The sequence below is a fragment of the Pinus tabuliformis genome, chromosome X, assembly GCF_031772625.1.
Source record: "Pinus tabuliformis cultivar Carrire ecotype Pingquan chromosome X, CPIR1, whole genome shotgun sequence".
In the NCBI taxonomy this organism is placed as follows: Eukaryota; Viridiplantae; Streptophyta; class Pinopsida; order Pinales; family Pinaceae; genus Pinus; species Pinus tabuliformis.
Genome location: NC_142308.1, coordinates 1,182,266,230 through 1,182,285,674, shown reverse-complemented (window position 1 = coordinate 1,182,285,674; position 19,445 = coordinate 1,182,266,230). Strand labels below are relative to the sequence as shown.

At 34.1% G+C, this 19,445-nt stretch overlaps 1 protein-coding gene across 1 annotated transcript; it reads left to right on the top strand.

Moving 5' to 3' along the window:
• Positions 1 to 7,855: 7,855 nt before the first annotated feature.
• Positions 7,856 to 18,084, top strand: LOC149144164 (uncharacterized). The gene is made up of 8 exons (XM_089452051.1): positions 7,856 to 8,075; positions 8,291 to 8,412; positions 8,502 to 8,623; positions 14,443 to 14,654; positions 14,875 to 15,705; positions 15,961 to 16,674; positions 16,893 to 17,824; positions 18,028 to 18,084. The coding sequence occupies exons 1-8, from the start codon at positions 7,901 to 7,903 to the stop codon at positions 18,082 to 18,084; spliced, it is 3,165 nt and encodes a 1,054-aa protein (XP_089308177.1). The 5' UTR covers positions 7,856 to 7,900.
• The last annotated feature ends 1,361 nt before the right edge of the window (positions 18,085 to 19,445 follow it).

Below are 19,445 nucleotides of genomic sequence, written 5' to 3'. Positions count from 1 at the left end.
CCATGCTTATTGATTGATCGCAGAATAAAGTTTGTACCTCAAGCATGACTCATTTGATCTATATTCAATTCTTTTGCACCCAACAATCTTTTCCATTTAATTTTTCATGGCGTGCAATAAATACTAGGTGTGACTTGTTAAATTTGAACCGAGCTCATTAAATTATTCCATACATCTTGGTTCTTGCAGCATCATTTTCTTGTTCTGGAAAATTGCTCATTATGGCTCTTTAACATTGATTCTGTCATTGCTACTATTTTGAAGATCTAGTTGCTGACCTGTTCAAGCTCAGTTATCCATGAATATGGCACAATGCCACATTTGGCACACTCGCCAAAAATGGAGGACTTCTCCCAAAGTTGTCGACTCACCCCTCCCTCTTTTATTGCTTTTGGCCATAAGGTCCTTGGTCTAAATATCATGGAACAATGTCGCAAAACCACTACACACTGGCTCCTGTGCACTTCTTTGAATTATAGCCCTGGGAGCTTAAACACCATGCAATAAACCTCTACATCCCTTGTCACATGGCACCCGGGTTAGCCTTAGCCTCTAGCGTTCCTGTCTTGGCGTCGTTTTCTTTGTATTTGGCCTAAAGGCTCATGGTCACAATAACTTGCGAAACCTTCACAAAACCATGACCTGGACATGTCTTTCATCATTTGATGGGACTGTTAAATGTTAGCAAATACTTTGTCTCCCGGCTCCATCACCCCGGCAATATTTCCCAACGCTTGTTTGTTTCCTCCGAGGCAAGCCTTATGGGCTTACATGTCTAATGGGACTACCAACACTTTTGTGACACTAAAATGGTTGAAAATAAAAACACTCTCTCTTAGAATGGACTCCCTATACTAAAATTAGATCTCATTTTAGAATTTTATTTTAAGCTTTCTTGACACTAAAAAAATCCAAAAAAAATTATTCTATTACCTTCTTCAACTCTAATAAACCTAAACATTAATCATGATCTCCATAAACAAATAAATTTATACATCAATTTGATATTTTTTTGTAAGCTAGTGCGGTACTCTATTTTCCATTACTAAAAACCATAAGAAGATTACAAAAATGGACAGGTCTCCACCCGCCCTTAAGGGAAACCGAGCTTCGTTACCATCTAAACTGTTTCAAAGCCATCCAAAAACAGTATGTCACCAGCCTATCTATCCATGCGAAATATACGTCTATCCTTACTAACAGTCTAAAGTTCTGAGACATAATCATCAAAATATGTATAAGCAAAACAACAGAAAATCAGCTACATAGAGAGAAACCTCGACGCCTCAGCTGCAGACATTGACTACTGCGGTACATCCTTTGGTTCTGTCTCCACCTTGATGCCTAAACCCCCCACTTGGAGCAGCTGCACAATATCATCCATCTTCTTGTCTTGCATCATGAGAGTCACTTGTATGTTTTTCAGCTCCTTTTTCATGGTTGGAATACCTTGAATCAATTCTGCCATCTCTAAAGCAACTTGTTCCATAGCCTTAGCTAATAGACGCTTCATACCCCAATATACATGCAGAGACTGCTTATATAATGACATTCTACCTCGGGTATGTCCAGGGTCAGGGAGATACTGTTGCCAATCCTCCATCTCTGGCTCTGAGTACCCTTGCAAAGCTTCTTCCTCCATTTGCGCTATCATCTTGCGGATATGAGGATTAGTATCCAATACATAAGCAGCCTCTGCCTCTTGTAAACGCCTCCTCACATCCTTCTTCCCTCGCTTCCTTCCACGTGCCTCACTGGCTACCCCTGCCTCCATCTCCGAGCCCAGATTTGAGTTTCGACCTCGTCCCGCAGGTCGCCCTCGTCCACACTGCTTCGCCCTTCCCCGCGCTCCTCTGCCCCGGCCGCGTTCCTCCACCTCTTCTTCGTCATTAAAGTCTTCACTCTCTTCCTCACTGTCTCCTATTCTGCGCGGTTGAGCCTTCCCTATGCCCACTTTGCCTCTCCCTCCCCGGTGGTGCTCCTCTTCTGCTATGAACTTTCTAATGTCGAATTCCTCTTCCGAATCCTCCGGGATATCAAGATAAACTCTCTGCATGGCTTCCTGAACAGTGCTCTTCCCTTTTTCCCCTGGGGCCATCTTCTTACTCCTCGTCACCCTGCCTACCCCCCGCTCCTGGTCCTCCGCCATCTTACAATCAGTCTGCTGCTGTAATTCTGCTTTGCTTTTCCTCGCTCTACTCCACTGCATTTGGAGGTTCGGGCTGTTAACTTAGTCATAATCTTAAAAATATATTATTATAAAAAATATATTTCATATAATTATTATCGTTATAATATTTATATCTATATAAATTATTATTCATTATTATAATAATATTTATATAAAAATAATTCTTTAATCATTAATATAATAAGATTCATTAATGAGTAACATTATAATATTTATATAAAAATATACAATTATTGTGAATTTTGTATTTTGCGTTGACATTGGGATGTTGAGCAAATACCTTGATTATACGGAATCTCTACACAAAGAAAAATGACACTTGCAATAAGGTTGTGTACCTATTCAGTACTCGTGGACCATCGTTATGGTCTCATTATTTTGTATAAACATGAATAAAACGATGGGTTTAAATGGTATTTAATACCAAACTGTTTGGAAACAGTATCCGCCGTTTGTATCCAAATATCAATTGGTGTATGTGCAGGGATATATGTAGTTTTTGCATTGAATGATAATTTTGTTTTAAACCTCTAAATAAATATAAATAATTATATGTTTTGGAATATTTAGAGGATATTGAATTTTTAAAAGTCATGGTTTTGGAATTTGTTAGAGGTTTAACTTTTTTTTGGACATATTTTTAGGTAGAATGTGTTTATAGTTTGTTAGAATTACAAGTTTTAGTTTCTTTTCATACGTGGGAAAATCTATCATAACTCAGTTGTAATAGTGAGGACAATTTTATCATAACTTAATTGTAATAGTGAGGACAATTATCTTTGGGTGCTAATAGTGAATGTAGGCTAATTCATCATCCTTAATCAAGGAAAACCACGTTATCTGGTATAACCTGTTGGTGGTCGCTAAGGGGGCAGAGTTTCACTCGTACAAAATAACTAGCATTTGGGTCTAGAGCTGTTAACCTGTTTCCTTAAGTCCGAAAAAGACGACTCTTAGACAAGCAAAAAACACTTTTAATTATAACCTCTCTATAATTGGAATTTCCCAAAAAAAAAATCAAATATTAAATCCATATATAGCAAAAACATATTTTAAACCATAAAAAATACAAAAAAAATATTTGACAAACTAAGAATTCCAAAAATATATAATAAAAAACTCCTTTTCAACATATTTCAAAATTTACCATTTAATATTAATCAATTTTTTTAAATATTCCCATTTTTCACGATCTAAATAAAAATAATGGCAAGTGAACTCATGTTAATAACAACGTGCAATTATAATAATTAAATTTAAATGGTAATGAAAAGTTAAATGAGAAAGTCAATTATGGAATATATGAGCGAGGCAACAAGAAGTCAACAGCTTTGTAGCTGGCCATCCGAGAACCGGAATCATCGATATTTTCCTTGCCCTCTTGCAACAGTGTCATTAATGATAACAACATGCAACTATGAATATGTGAGGGAATTCTGTATTTCTCATTTTTTAAAAAACTCTAGCATCATCAAACTTATTTTATTGCGCTGCATTTTGCAGATTAAAATGAGGGAGATGACGGAAATGTGAGATTTTGTAGGCGATTAATGTGAAATAAAAATGTATTTTATTTAAGTAAAAATAAAATATTTTTTAAATAAAATAAATAATTGAATTATAAGAAAACAATATCAGGTTTATAATGGAGAGAAACAAAATATTTAGATATTTATATGAAGTAATATAATTTTATATAATTTTGAGAAAAATAAAACAATTAAATTTTATTAATTAGAGTTGTTTTTAGATTTGAATATGAACAAAATATATAATTCTTATATTTAAAAAAGAAAACTCAATTCAACAATTAAATAATGTATTTGAATATTTATATTACTTAATTTATTTCAAAATCAATTTCATATATGTAATAGAAAAAAATGTGTATGTGTATTAATGGAAACCAAAAAAATGTTTGAAAAAAAATAATAAAAATCAATTACTTTCTAATAGAAATAATAAGAGAGATATATATAATTCTATCAATTTTTAATATAAATTATTGAGCCAAGAGGCTGATTGAGCCAAAGTTCAGTATGAGAGAGATGTGTAAGTATGTCCGTATTCAACTTGGAGTTGACACATGTCTTTTTTATAAAAAAAAATTATTAAAAAAAAAGTCAAATATAAAAAACAATGAATATATGTGTTTGGTTTGTTTAATTAAAAGTATTATGAAACATCAATAATCTCACTCTCAATAACCATACTGAGAAGAAGTAAAAATATTTCACTCATTCTCAACCATAAATAAAATAATAATAATAATAATAAAAAAATAAAAAAAATAAAAACAAACAAACAAACAAACAAACAAAAATGAATATACATTTTCGTGTGTTTAATTAAAAGTATTTTAAAAATCAATTATCTCACTCTCATTGTCCATAGTAAAGAAAAGTGGTAAAAATATTTCACTCTCGCTCTCAACCATAAATATTGCAATGTGGATATGAAATAACATAATTTTATTAGTGACTTCAGACTTCTGTGATCCATATCATTGATCATTGTTAGAAATGTATTTCCATGATACTTGTGTCATGTGGCCCCATGGGCCAGAGAAGTTAGACCTTTTCCTTTCTAAACTCTCAATCTGACTCCATTAAATTCACAATGGAGGTTGAGGTTGATGGGTGTCGTCCTTTCCTCGATGTTCTTCTTTGCAGATTGGATGTTGGCTCCTTGTCGTACAATGTTTTTGTAAAAAAACTCACACGGAACAATATCTTCATGCTAGCTCCCACTGTTTTTCGGCCCAGAAATTTGGAGTTCTTAATACTCTGCCACCAGGGCCTTAAGGATTTCTGATGCCAATCACCTTGAGGAGGAGAAATCTCATCTTTTGAAGGTCTTCCAAAATAATGGCTATAGAAGACATCAAGGTTTTAGGGATTTTCAAAGAGCTAGTAAGGGACACAGGGTTAAAAATGATATAGATGGTCATGTTTCCATGGTTAAACTTTCTTTTATCCATAGGATTAGATGGTCATGTTTCCATGGTTAAACTTTCTTTTATCCATAGGATTAGATGGTCATGTTTCCATGGTTAAACTTTCTTTTATCCATGGGACCACTGACAAGATTGCTCATATCATTAAAAAGCATAATCTGTTAAGGACTCGATTGACCCTAAAGATATGAAAGGGGTTTATTCAATCCCTTTCTCTTGTGGGATTCCCTACATTGGGGAAATAGGTCGCTCCATCAATCTTCGTATTCAAGAGCATGTTGCAGACATCAAACACAGGTGTTTCTGGTCCTCAACGATAGTTGAGCATGCAGAGAAAACTAGCTGATGCTCAGTTATAGTTGAGCATGCAAAGAAAACTATGCACCATGTCTGTATTGAGGACTCCCAGGTCATTGCTAGGGTTGATAACTTTCACCATAGGAAGATACAAGAGGCCATTGAAATTGAAAAGCATGTGAGAAATCTCAATAAAGATGACAATTGGAAATTAAGTAGGAGCTGGGTTCCTGCCCTTTGTCTTGACTTCTTGGTTTTTGATATAATTTTATTATGGTTTTCTTGTTTTTTCATTCTTTAGGTTTTGTTTGTGATTGATCATTTCTATTCTTTTCCTCTTTTCTATTTTGTAGTTCTTCTATATTCCTTCTTTTAATTTAATTTATTTTATTAAGGCTTGTCCCTTAATATTATATTAATAAGTTTTTTTTTTTTGATCCACTTATCAGTTTATAAAATTAATTTTTTTTATATAGTCATGTTTTTGGTTTTTCATAAATTTTCATTTTTTATTTTATATATATATATATGTATTTTTTTTCGTTTATTATTCATTTTTATTTACCCTAATGTAATATATATTAGTAATTTATTAATTGTATACTTTCTTTTCTTTAATTGGTTTTCCTTGTTCTTTAAAATAGTATTATTATTTATTTTATTAACATAATTTCCTAACTAATTTGAATAGTATTTTGACTTAACCTAAGGCATTTCTGCTATTTATACCTAATCACTGATCTTGTTTTTTCATCCTTGTCTTCACTCAAAAATCAAGATGTGATTATTCCAAAATACAGTTCTAACAACATAATTTTATATTAACATTATAGAAATAGAAAGTAGTTAAAAGTTAAAAAATAAAATTTATATGTATAGATAAAGCAATTGAAAAAAAAATTATAGAACATTTTAAGGCGTCTAGCTATTTTATGCCAAGTAAATTTTCATCCATTTTATACATTCAAAACGCAACATAAACAATGCAAAATTATATATATATATATATATATATATATATATATATATATATATATATATATATATATATATATATATATTCATTTAAAGGATCAAATATGTCTAGGTGTGCTTTAAAAGAAGAAGTCACATCAAGAGAATTGATCTTTTTCGGTTCTTGCTAGATCCGTGGATAAGATGGATCTATACTGGTTATATAGCATTTAAAGCATATTACTAATGATATAAAATTCAATGTGGTACATAGCTAAAATATTTATAGAGAGAGAGAGAGAAATTGAAAAAAAAAATATATATATATATATATTTTAAAGTGGGCGGGGCTAGTTCCCTACAGAAGCATCATGGGCCCTCTTTTTTTATACATATATTACAAATACGTGTCAGAACTACGCTGACAACCGTCATATCATTGATTAATCACCATGGACACATGAACGCCAGCATCAGAGCAAATGGGCTGCGACAGCAGCGCTGCAAGATTCGAAACGGGTCGGGGGGTGTGCAAACCATCCGCCCCGACCGTCATATCATGCACATCGCGTGCAAAATATATATATATATAGTTCAAACATTTTAACTAGTCTCATTATTTTATATCCTTGCTAGTTTTCATGTATATTTTTCAGGATTTTGTATAAATCTAGTAAAGATTTATTGAAGTTGCAAGTTAAGTTGTGTAGTATAAAGAATCCAAGTGACAAAAAATATTTTCAATGGTTGAATCTATTTATGCAATACAATTTAAACCATGAAAAATTATATATATATATATAAAGAAAAAGAAAGAAAGAGTCCATTTTAACTATATCAAATTTATGGAACTACAAACATTTTACATTTTAAAATATCTTATCCTACTTAATATTGTTAGCCCTTTTATTAAAAAAACTGATTAAATAGACTGGCTAAGACAAATCCACCCCTAATAAAATGCTTATTACCAAAATTGTGTAAAGTTCCTGCCTCAACACCCTTTAAAAATTTTAACTCCCAAAAAACTTTGGTTAAGATGAAACATACTAGTTTACTTATAAATACCAGGGTAGGCAGGCGTTCACAATATCCACGCTGCAACAGTTAAAAAAATGTTGTTCTTTTATCGTTATCCTCTTGTCCTTTTATCATTTGTCCTCCCAGCATGAGAGCACAAATAAGGCGGAAGAGACAATATAGTATGAAGGTGTTTCGATAGAAATTGGACAAAACATTTTAATAAATCTAAGCGAATAGACCCATGATTTTGGCTCTTTCTGGCTCCTCGACAGTTTGACGATGTCAGAGAAACAAGCGAAGCCAATGGCAGGGAAGCCCCGGTACAGCAAACCGATAAAAGTCAATGGCATTGATCGTCACGGGGCAAGTTGCGAATATGCTCAAATTTTAAATAGTCCGTGGTCATGAGAAGCCTCTCATATTCTGAAATTAATTTCTGATGGGCTAGAATTACCAGAGTACAGGTGTTTGGTGTAAGCATGAGTAACGCTTCGGCTCGGGCAGGTTCTGAACCTGTTTCTGTTGCTATTGCTGTTAAGCATGGCTCAAACAGCAAGTGGGCAGTTGAATGGGTTCTGGATCAGCTGGTCTCTGAAGGGGAAACCATTATTCTCATACACGTTCGAAACCCAATTCGTGCAGTCCCCACTCCATGTATAGAAATACTCTCAGCCTGTTCTTCATTTTTATTTTCCTCTCAAATGGTTTTATAAGTTGTTTTGGGTGTTTTTTTTTTCAATTAAAAAATAGTTTTTTGCCCAGCTTGGGTTTAGAATTGGACCACTAAATTTATGGAAACCAAATTTTTCGACTTAACCATTGAACCACAACCTCGAAACTACATTATTTAAAGTTGAGATCTGTTGCAGTGGGAATCTATATTCCGATCGCACAAGTCACCGAGGAAGCTGCAGCTGCTTACAGGAAACAAGTGGAAGCCAAGACAGAGCAAATGCTAATTCCCCATCGGCGGCTCTGTGAAAGAAAACAGGCAATTTTTACGGAATGGATTTTTATTTGGCAGTCTCTGGTAGATGCTTTGTCATACTTACTCTGTTATATTATATATGTGGAGTTCAGGTGCAAACAGAAACCATGATTTTAGAAGAGGCTAACGTACCAGATGCAATAGTCAAATATATTTCGGAGTCTGGCATATCGAACCTTGTGATGGGGTCGTCTTCTCGCAATGCATTATCAAGGTAACATCGATGGTTTCAATTGAGTATTTTGGAAAACTTGTTTCAAGTAAATAACAAATAAATATTAATATAGCTATTGAGTGCATTTGATTTTGCAGATAAATAAATTTGGTTTTAGTAGAATAGCACAGCTATTGAGTGCTTTGTTTCCCGGTTAAATTAATTTTGTTTTTCATTTAGATTGTTTGATTGGAATATTTTGGAATGTGAGAAAAAGTCTAATAATTGATGTTATTTATAAGTTTTGAAATATTTTTGAAATCTGCAATTAATATAAATAATTAGTTAATAATAGAAAATTAATATTTATTTTGTGTAATAAACATTTTAAGGTATTCGTTGTTGTGAAGTCAAAGGTTCAATTTTCTAGTTAGAACAGAGTGATATATTGGACATGATGAAGATGTAGTCCTGGGAAACTTAAAAAAAAAATATTATTTTTTAAAATCATATATATGTCAAAATTACATTTTATGTGTATTAGATGGTTATAGAGTAGAAAATCCTTGATCTTCAACAATATCTTAGACCAATGTAAGATCAAATGAATCTTGATATTTTATTGTGTCATTGTAAACAAAGTCATCTTAAAAGTAGAGTACCAACTCTTTTGCTCTCTAAAGTCACTCACAACTTATTAGGGTGAAGATTAAGGATTCATTGTTATTTTACTAAATGCAATACTATATAGTTTGAGGTATTTTAGATAAGATGGTATACATTTCAGGACATTATGCTCCAATTCCACTTCCCAACCCCTTCCAATTTATACCTACTACTACCACCCCTTCATTTAATGAAAATTGCTCTAATTTACTCAACATGCCACACCACAATCTTGCATGGACTTTAGAGAAGATCTATGCTATGCAAAGGTGAATCAACACTACCAACTAGAAATGCAAGTTCCAATGTTGGATTTTGTAAATTTGGGTCACTTTTCATTCTAACAGCTTTAAACATACAATCAAATGTATTTGGCCATATTACTTTTATTTTATTATGGAAACAACAAATTTCAATGTATTTGACAACCAAAATGCTTCATTATGAGCATTTTCCCATAAAATTTCAACATTACAAGTCACGATCAACCTAAGATGGCCCTAAATGTTTCCACAATGATACATGGGGTTATACTACTAAGCAATGCTAGTTGGTGGACTCCAATGATAGGTTATGCATTCTATGCCACTTCCATGAGCATGATATTGCTCCCTGATCCAAGAGATGTGTTGAGAACATAAATAGGATTGATTTTGTCCGTCTATTGGACATACATTGAATTAATGTGACCATGAAAGTTCAAATAATAACCTCCACTATTATTCATGTTTGCATTTTCGTTTGCACTAATTTGTAGGGTTACAACCCTATTTCCATGCTTAGGGATTGACCAAAAACTTTGCAAGGTATTAAAGCTCAAACAAATAGAGGGAAAGACATGACCATGCTAGACAACAAGGGGATTGCCCAAATATTTGTGTATGTCATCAATTCTAGCAACAATATTCTTTATGAATAGACAAAATATTTTACTAAACCATCTTATTCAACTAGAATGAAAATGGGATATGATATTTGCAACACTTCTACATTGCCACTTACACAAATTGATAAAAATCACTCAATCAAAATAGTGTCAACCCATGAAGTCACTTGTATAGTTGTCCCCACATTATGTCCTCTAATCAAATAAATAAAATGGCTTCATATAAGATGCCATGTTTGCTCGCTTCTTTTTATGAATTATAGAGGGACCTTCCTTACTCAACATTAGTCCCTTCAATCTATTGATAGATTAAAATATGGACATACCGATGAAGTTTAACAATAATCCATGAAGGGGTGTTGTGGTGACAACCACATGAGGCCTCTGTTTGTAAAAATGAAATAAGGCACATAAATTTAGACTCCCCATCTGAAACCTCACATCATGTGGAAGGGAAAATGTGTTGCAATAGAACATGAGGAAAACTATCACAACCTCCATTTATATGTTCGCTTCTTCACTCTAAAATCCCTACCAAGTTCCAACACAATGACTACCCAAACCATTAGTGCATGTGATGACTATTTTGATGTTGATGGTATTTTATATTTGCAAAATTTAATAGTAGATATCAATTCCAAAATTATATTGTGCATTTTCCAAGATGGACTTAATGAGTTACACATTGCTACCATACTACACATGCCCTCTCTATTGGTCAAAATTGCTAACGAAGGTTCTATGCCCAAGGCCAAAGTTCTTTGTTACGAAGTTCATTTTGCTACAATATGATGTCTCTTCATCTCATCAACGCTCATGTTTTATGTAATTATTCCTAATTTTATTAAGGTCCATTTGGATTCCTACTCCCTTTATGGGTTTCTACTTGAACATATAGAAAAATTCAATTTTAGGTTGCCCACTTAGGGGTTTCCTTTAACTTTGAAAAGTTCCAATGATTACTCTTTAGCAAATTTCTTAACAACATTCTCTCTAAAAAGTAACTTCATTCAAACCAAGGATATGCATCCTCCAAGGGATGTGTTTGGCTTCCACACTTTCTTGGAGCACATTCACTAACATAGAAAGTCATTAAGGGTCATGCATACATCACACAACCAAGGGAGCCAGTGTCATAAAAGGTAGGTGTTAAATGAGAGGGATTACGGGCAATGCTTGTTAATAGGCTATTGAAACATTGAAGTTGTATATTGTCAAAGCTTCTAAGTCTAGTATACCCCTAGTGGCACACCATTGTTTGTGTCCACATGGATGTAAGGCAAACAATATACACCCCACAATAGAGCATATACATTATATAATCTATTGTATATATATATACATATATTATCCACTCAAAAGCATGTCTAGATTGGATAGTATATATCTTAGCATATATCACATTGAATGTTCTATTAGGAGGCGCATATTGATCGTTGATAGCTAATGAACATTGAAGATGGTCAATGATGTAAGAGTAGAGTTTTGACCACTTAATTAGATCATGATTAGTATCATCAAAGGGTTGTCAATGGGTTTCTACATTCTGACAATCTGAAGGCATGTAACTCCAAGCCTCAGGAACTAATGTTATCTTGAACTTCCTACAAATACTAGACTTATCAATGGAAAAATCTCTACTTTGTGAGCATTCCACAAATTTTGGTACTACTTGGGAATTTGTTGAACAATGTTTGAATCACACTAGGCAAGGAGGTTGAATAGGAAGATATCAAGGTTTTTAAGCTCCCTTGGGAATTATTGAATTGTTAATAGGAAGATATCAAGGTTTTTAAGCTCCCTTGGGAATTATTGAATTGTTAATAGAGAACATTGACTACTTGCAACTTGAATGTTACTATTTGGTGTATGTTTTTGGTACTGCTAGGTCATTTTTGAAATTTGCAAATACAAATTACATAGAAGTGTTTTATCATTTTATAAGTTAGGTTAATAATACTAAAATACTCTCGAATATTAAAGTGATGCTCCATGCACCATGATATGAGAGTCTTTAAGTATTTATTTGACCCAATTTTAAAGGTCTGAAGGTTGTCATGTCATGTCATATTGCTGCATGTATTGTTTATAGATGCAAACATGGAAGCTTTGGTCACTTACCCACAAATTTAATAATGATAATTTTCTTATTCAACATGTCCTAGCAATGACATGACATGTATATTTTAATAATGCAAAGAAAGAAGTCATAGTTAGTCGCTAACCGGTCAATTTGATAATGATAATTTTCTCGTTTAACTCTTACTATTTAAAAACAAAAAGGTCATAAAAGTGATAGATATAAACTTGCCTATATTGAATTAAAATCCCAACATTAACAATGTACAAATAAAAAATATTTTCCTCCTGGCAAGGAAATGATACGATGATACATGTTCCCTCTTTTGTGTGTGACTCTCTTTATAATAGTTAGCCAGACTAGGTTAATTCCTTTGTTTTATGTTACTAAATTTACTTTTCCCTTTTCATTTATGTTCATTTCATACATTCCAAGGTCAGCCTTGCTCTCCCCTTCAAAATGAACCCAGCTCTCTTATTCAATTATTCAAGGCATAATGGGCAATAAGAAAACCATATCCATCCTGATTAATCAAAAACACGTTTGCCTGCCTTCATCACTTTATGGAGCAGAAATTTCTTCTCGGTCTCATTACCTTTACAGAGCCCACTGATTAATGTTGTAAATTGACATAACATCGGGCTTAACTATATCCCTTTGCCATTTCCTCCCTAATCTTCCAGGCACCATCCAGATTTCCTACTGCAATAAGCGACTAGATCATGACAGATTAAACAATCATCAAGTTAACAGAGCCGAGCTCTGCTTAAAATCCCCATAACCCTCACACGCAAATCCAAATGATCAGTCTTAATCAATGCATCAAGTATTCTGTTATAAAAGAACACAATGGTCAATCCTAAATTTCTTCATTTTCTGATTAACAAAATGGACTCTCAAACCCTACTAGCATCAGCATACATATTGATCATAAATTAAACTGCTCAATGCTTGGCTGTTTTACCTGAGCACTCATCAATTCAACAACGATCCGGACTATAAGCAGAAGTATTATATATTCAACCGTTGAGACAATAAGTAAGAGAAATATATACAGAATAATCTTCTTAAACCCTTTCTTTCTACCTACCCAGTGCAAGAACTTTGAAGCCAATTGCAATGGTTTGTACCTTAAAAACCTCCCTAATGACATTGGGGATCATCCTGTTCAATTTTTTGAGCTTTGCAATAATTGTCGGCCCCTATCTTTTGTGTTTATCGAAGCTTTCACAAACGTACTGGGCTACGGCCGACAGCCGATGGTCTTAGTTGAATTTCTTCTGATCAGAGGTTTAGATACTTCACTTCTGCGTTGAAAGATTCAAGGTCCCAGAGCTCCATTCTTAAGGGTTTCAGTTTCGGTTTTTTGGGCTGGACCTCGGCCCCTGGGTCGCCTTTGCTTTTGAATAAGCCTCCTGTGACGGTTGGATGGTTCTCAGGTGGTTGGCGTTTATAAATTTCTGTCGATTTGCCACTTTGCCTAACCACGCCCACCCCAGTTCGCAGTGGCTAAATGTGAGAGGTTATTTATTTTCTTTTACTTATCATATATCCGCAATTTTAAAAATATACTTTTTCTAATAAACCACCATTATTCAATCAATATGGTTTAGGCTGGAAAATGGAAAATTAGAAAAATATATTATAAGTGATGGGAGACTTCCACATTTATTCATATTCATGTTGTTGTTGGGATTTCGGGATTAAAACTGTGTAGAATTTGTAATTCGTCTAAAGTTTTGGATAGTCCATCATCACGGACCAAAAAGAATTCACGAATTCTACACAATTCTAATCCAGAAATCCCAACAACAAAATATATTATGTCAAATATAATGATAATAATAATAATCTAATTTTTAAATTAGAGTATATGAAATTAATATATATATATATATATATATATATATATATAAATAAATAATGTACTAGATTTATAACTATTTTTTACTTAGCTATTTAATTGCTAAAATCCATAAAGATGTACATATTATAACCTCTGGTCCTCTTTAACAAAAACACATCCACTTAAATCATTAAATTCTTTCCAACTGTAAAAGTATAACTTAAATAAAAAACCTAAACTTAGTTCTATTTGTATTTTATAAAAATGGTGTGTAATCAAATTGTACTTTGAAAGCCAGTAGATTCATTTTTCAGGATAATAATTATACTCTCTATTGTTGATCACTTTTACAATGAGATGAACACTTAATTTTATTAGCTATGGAAACAACTGTTAAACAGGAGAATCGCGCCAGATGTACCCGCAATTGTTGCAAAGAATGCTCCAAAGCAGTGTACCCTGTATGTTATATCGAAAGGCAAACTTCCTTATGTGAAATCGACTGTTTCTTCAACTTCAACAAGTAGTAGCCAGGAGGATGTCCCCAGGATTTCCAGTTCTGAGTGGGGTGTTAGCAACTCCAGTTCATCATCAAACAAAATCCAACCAATAGGTAATAGTTTGCAGTTGATTTCTTTGAAATCTGCTTCAGCTTCCTATGCCTTTTCAAAAGTTTGAAATTCAAGTGTTGTTTGAACTTAGGAGATGGTAAGCTCGCTGAATTGTCAACCATGGTCTTTGGTTTTGTAATTCAATACCCCTATAATTGGATCTTGTTATCAATACTATAAGCTAACGTTCACCTCCTTTCTCCACAAAAATTGGAGACACAGATGCAGACGATAACGAGTCTCAAAAGGTTCAGCCTTTACACCGACGGCTATCATTAAGGAACCCAGTTGTGAGTGGGAATATTTTTAAATCAGAAAATGCAGACTTTCATGCTCCTAAACTGACAAGGTCACAGTCTTCGAAAGTTAGCATGTGTGAAAATTCAACTTCTGAGAAAAAACGTTCACCAATTATGCCCACTGTAACTAAATTACTCAAATCTAGATCTATATTCAAAAGAAAGTTCGGTATTATGAATGAGGAATCTCAATCTATCAGCATGCGGGATGGAGAGACAGGAATCTATTCTGATTGCAAGACAAGATTACAGGCCTCAACAGAGATTTCAAAGCTTCCGCCAATTATAGATGTTCCAAATCCTGATAACGAGATTTTTCTTCTTAGAGATACATTGCTTTCCATTAAGATTGAAGTTATGAATAAGGATCAATCAAGCTCATATTTTCAACATGATAAACAGAAATCCAGATTAGAGTATTTTGCCACAAACTTGGAAGAGAGCACAATTTCCATGAAAAGGCAAATTATAGGAGATCCCAGTGAAAGTGACTATACGCAATTCAGTTCAACAAAGGTTTCTGAGGGTGATGAACTCCATTCTCGTGTTATTCTCAATTCGGAAGGAAGAGGATATTTCGCAGAGAATATGGAATTGCTGACTTCTCCTACAGGGCATTGTCAATGGCCATCCATGGCAGAAATTTCAAATCAGAATGAAACGTTTTTCAAGCTCTCCATTTCAGATGTAGAGGCTGGCAAGGAGCGGGATATTAGCAACTCCAGTGCAACATCAAACAAAAGCCAACACAGAGGTAATAGTTTGCAGTTGATTTCTTTGAATTCTTCTCCAGCCTCCTAGCCTTTGGGTTGTGCTTTTTCAAATGTTTGAAATTCAAGTTTTGTCTGAACTTATGAGATAGTAAAGTGGCTTTGGTGAAAAAAAAGAGAGTAAATTGGTTGCATTGTCAACCATGGCTTTTGGTTTTGAAATTCAATACCCCTGCAATTGGATCTTGTTATCAGTACTATAAACTAACGTTCAACTCTTTTCTCCACAAATAATGCAGACCCAGATGCAGATGATAGCGAGCCTCTAATGGCTCAGTCTCTAGACAGAACGTTATCATTTAGGAACCTAGTTCTGAGTCCGAATGTTTTTGAATCAGAAAATGTAGCCTCACATGATGGTAAACTAACAAGGTCACAGTCTTCTAATATTGGCATTAGTGAAAGTTCAACCTATCAGAAAAGACATTTACCAACCGCACCCGCTGCAACCAAATTACAGAAATCTAGATCTGAATTCAAAAGAAACATCGGTACAATGGATGAGGAATCTCCAACTGTCAGCATGATGGATGTAGAGGCAGAAATCTATTCTGATCACAACACAGGATTACAGGCTTCAGCAGAGATTTCAAAGCTTCCATCAATTACAGATGCTTCAAGTCCTGAAAATGGGAATTTTCTTTTTAGACATGAAGTTCTTTCCAATATGAATGAAGTTATGGATAAGGATCAATCGACCTCAGATTTTCAACATGACAAACAAAATTCCAGATTAGAGTCGTTTGGCTCGAGGTTGGAGGAGATCGCAATTTCTATGAAAAGCCAAATTATAGGAGATCCCAGTGAAATTGAGCATACACAATTCAGTTTATCACCAAAGATTTCTGACGGCGACGAAACGTTTTTTGAGTTATCCCTTTCAGAATTAGAAGCTAGCTGGGAGAGGCATGTTAGCGACTCGGGTTCACCATCAAACAAAAGCCAACCAAGAGGTAATAGTTTCCAGTTGATTTCTTTAAACTCTGCTCCGGCCTCCTATGCCTTTGAGTTGTGCCTTTTAAAAAGTTTGAAATTCAGGTGTTGTCTGAAATTACGAGATAGTAAGCTGGCTGCATTGTCAACCATGGCTTTTGGTTTTGAAATTCAGTATCCCTGCAGTTGGATCTTGTTATCAGTACCATCAACTAACGTTCACCTCCTTTCTCCACAGATAATGGAGACCCAGATGCAGATAAGAGCGAGTCTCACATGGTTCAGTCTCTACACCAAACGCTATCATTTAGGAACCCAGTTGTGAATCCGAATATTCTTAAATCAGAAAATGCATACTTGCATTCTGGTAAACTGATAAGGCCACAGTCTTCTAAAATTGGCATGTGTGAAAGTTCAACCTCCCAGGAAACACATTCACCAACAGCGCCCACTGGAACTAAATTACACACATCTAGATCTGAATTCAAAAGAAGCTTCGGTACTATGAATGACAATTCTCAATCTGTCAGCATGCTGGATGTAGAGGCGGAAATCTTTTCTGATCACAAGACAGGATTACAGGCTTCAGCAGAGATTTCAAAGCTTCCATCAATTATGGATGTTTCAAGTACTGATAATGGGAGTTTTCTTCTTAGACCTGGAGTTCTTTCCAATAAGAATGAAGTTATGAGTAAGGATCCATCAATCTCAGATTTTCAACGTGATAAACAGAATTTTGGATTAGAGTTTTTTGGCACACAGATGGAAGAGAGCACAATTTCCATGAAAAGCCAAATTATAGGAGATCCCAGTGAAATTGAATATACACATTTCAGTTCATCACCAAAGGTGTCTGGGGGCGACGAGCGCCATTCTCTTGTTATTCTCAATTCAGAAGGAAGAGAACATTCCGAAGAGAATATGGAAATGCGGACTTCTCCTACAGGGCATTGCGGGTGGCCATCCATAGCAGAAAGTTCACATCGGAGTGAAATGCTATTCGAGTTCCCCCTTTCAGATTTAGAAGCTAGTGGACCTCAGATCAATATTGCTTCTAAAAGTGTTGATCGTGCCATTCCCAACATCAAGGATAATGCATTGAAATTCAACCAGGGCTTGGATGAGGTTTCTGCTTCGGGGGAGACCTTTTTGGCTTCATCTTCATCAGGGGTGAGTGCATTTCAACTCTTCATGACCTCTGGAACAAGTTCATGTTTCTTCAATCTACTAATCGTTATATTCCACCTTAGCAATGAAATATATTAATTCAAAGTTCTTTTGCAATCAAAATTCTGTATTTATGATATGTCCATTCCCTGAGTCACTGTCTGTATCCTTATGCTTTAGATGTTTGTTCATTATCGTATTTGTAGAGAAGGGAGGTTCATTATACGTTTAGTACGAGGGAATATGCAATTATCAGTGTTTAACGCTGAGATATCAAAATTTAAAATTTAACATTTCAATATATGTAAGTGCCATTATACTGAAAGTGCCACTGTAATGGGTTAAAACAATTAAAAATAATAATAATTTAATTAAAAAATAAAAATAATTTAAAAAACAAAATGCCAGTCGTTTTTTCACCGAAAACCAAACCCCAAGACTACTACAACATTTTGTAATTTTGTCCACTTAGATCTTTTCATAAGAACCCTACACCAAATTAACTGTGAGCGGGATACATTAAATGCTACTGTAAAATGGAGAAATCACTTCAAATTTAGTTAAAGGAAGCATTATTTTATTGATATTTACAGGGATCCTTCCATGCGCTCAGAGAAACCCCTTGGATTTCATCGTTTTTCTGCAAATTTAGTTAAAAGAAGCATTATCTATTGAAATTTACAGGGATCCTTCCATACTCAGAGATAAAACTCTTGGATTTTATTGTTTCTCAGATAGAAACCGAGCTTATTGGTAAACAATAAATAAAAATCTACAGCCTGGACAAACCTACGACATGTACCAGACAAAAAAACCTGGAAATTTCTAATAAATTGCAACGAGGGAGAATAAACGGAACATATCGCAAAGAGAATAAAGGTAGAAGCTCCGTCCCCTGCAATCTTCTAGGGTTCCAATTGATATGAGAAGCTGTCGACCATTCCCTATTCACAGTGCTCGCTGTGGGCATAATCAACCCTCTTGCTCTTCCGTAGTCAACTACTAGAGTCGCCAGGGACGAATTCGCAGACACTTGCTGGAACGGATTACCTGGTCAATGCAGGAAGCAACGTAGGCAGCAGCACAGGACCGACATTGAAGGTTATTTGCTCAACGCGGCCAACATTTACGCCCAGGCAAACAAGACTTTTTTGGCACTCAGGGTTAATGGCAGGTTTCTTTTTCATGAATTTTTAAATGAGGGGAAATGATAAAGATTCCGACATTCAAGACTTTTATAGGCAGAATTCTTTTTTATTATTATTATTTTTTTGCTAATAAATGATATTTATATTTATGTTTAATTATTGATGACCATTTAAGTTAAAGTAAGTTAAATAGATTTTTGAGTACAATGATGTCTATATAATGTGGGAGAACCAAATGATTTTTATAAAAAAAAATATAATGCATGAATTTAAAAGTACAATGCAAAAACATAAAAAATACAATGTATGGAATGCCTTGGCTGAGAAAACCCGAACTAAAACTTTTAACACTAATAAATATTATCAATAATCAATATAAATAAAATTTTAAAAATATATATAAAATTAAATATTTATCTTTAATTTTTATTTATTTTTATATTATTATATTCATATAATTAATTATTAATTTATTT

Bases quoted from the DNA above. Each gene is read 5' to 3' on its own strand.
- LOC149144164 (XM_089452051.1), top strand. From the start codon at position 7,901: ATGAGTAACGCTTCGGCTCGGGCAGGTTCTGAACCTGTTTCTGTTGCT. The intron at 8,624-14,442 runs GTAACATCGATG...ACTGTTAAACAG, and splicing joins TCTCGCAATGCATTATCAAG to GAGAATCGCGCCAGATGTAC. The intron at 16,675-16,892 runs GTAATAGTTTCC...CTTTCTCCACAG, and splicing joins AAACAAAAGCCAACCAAGAG to ATAATGGAGACCCAGATGCA.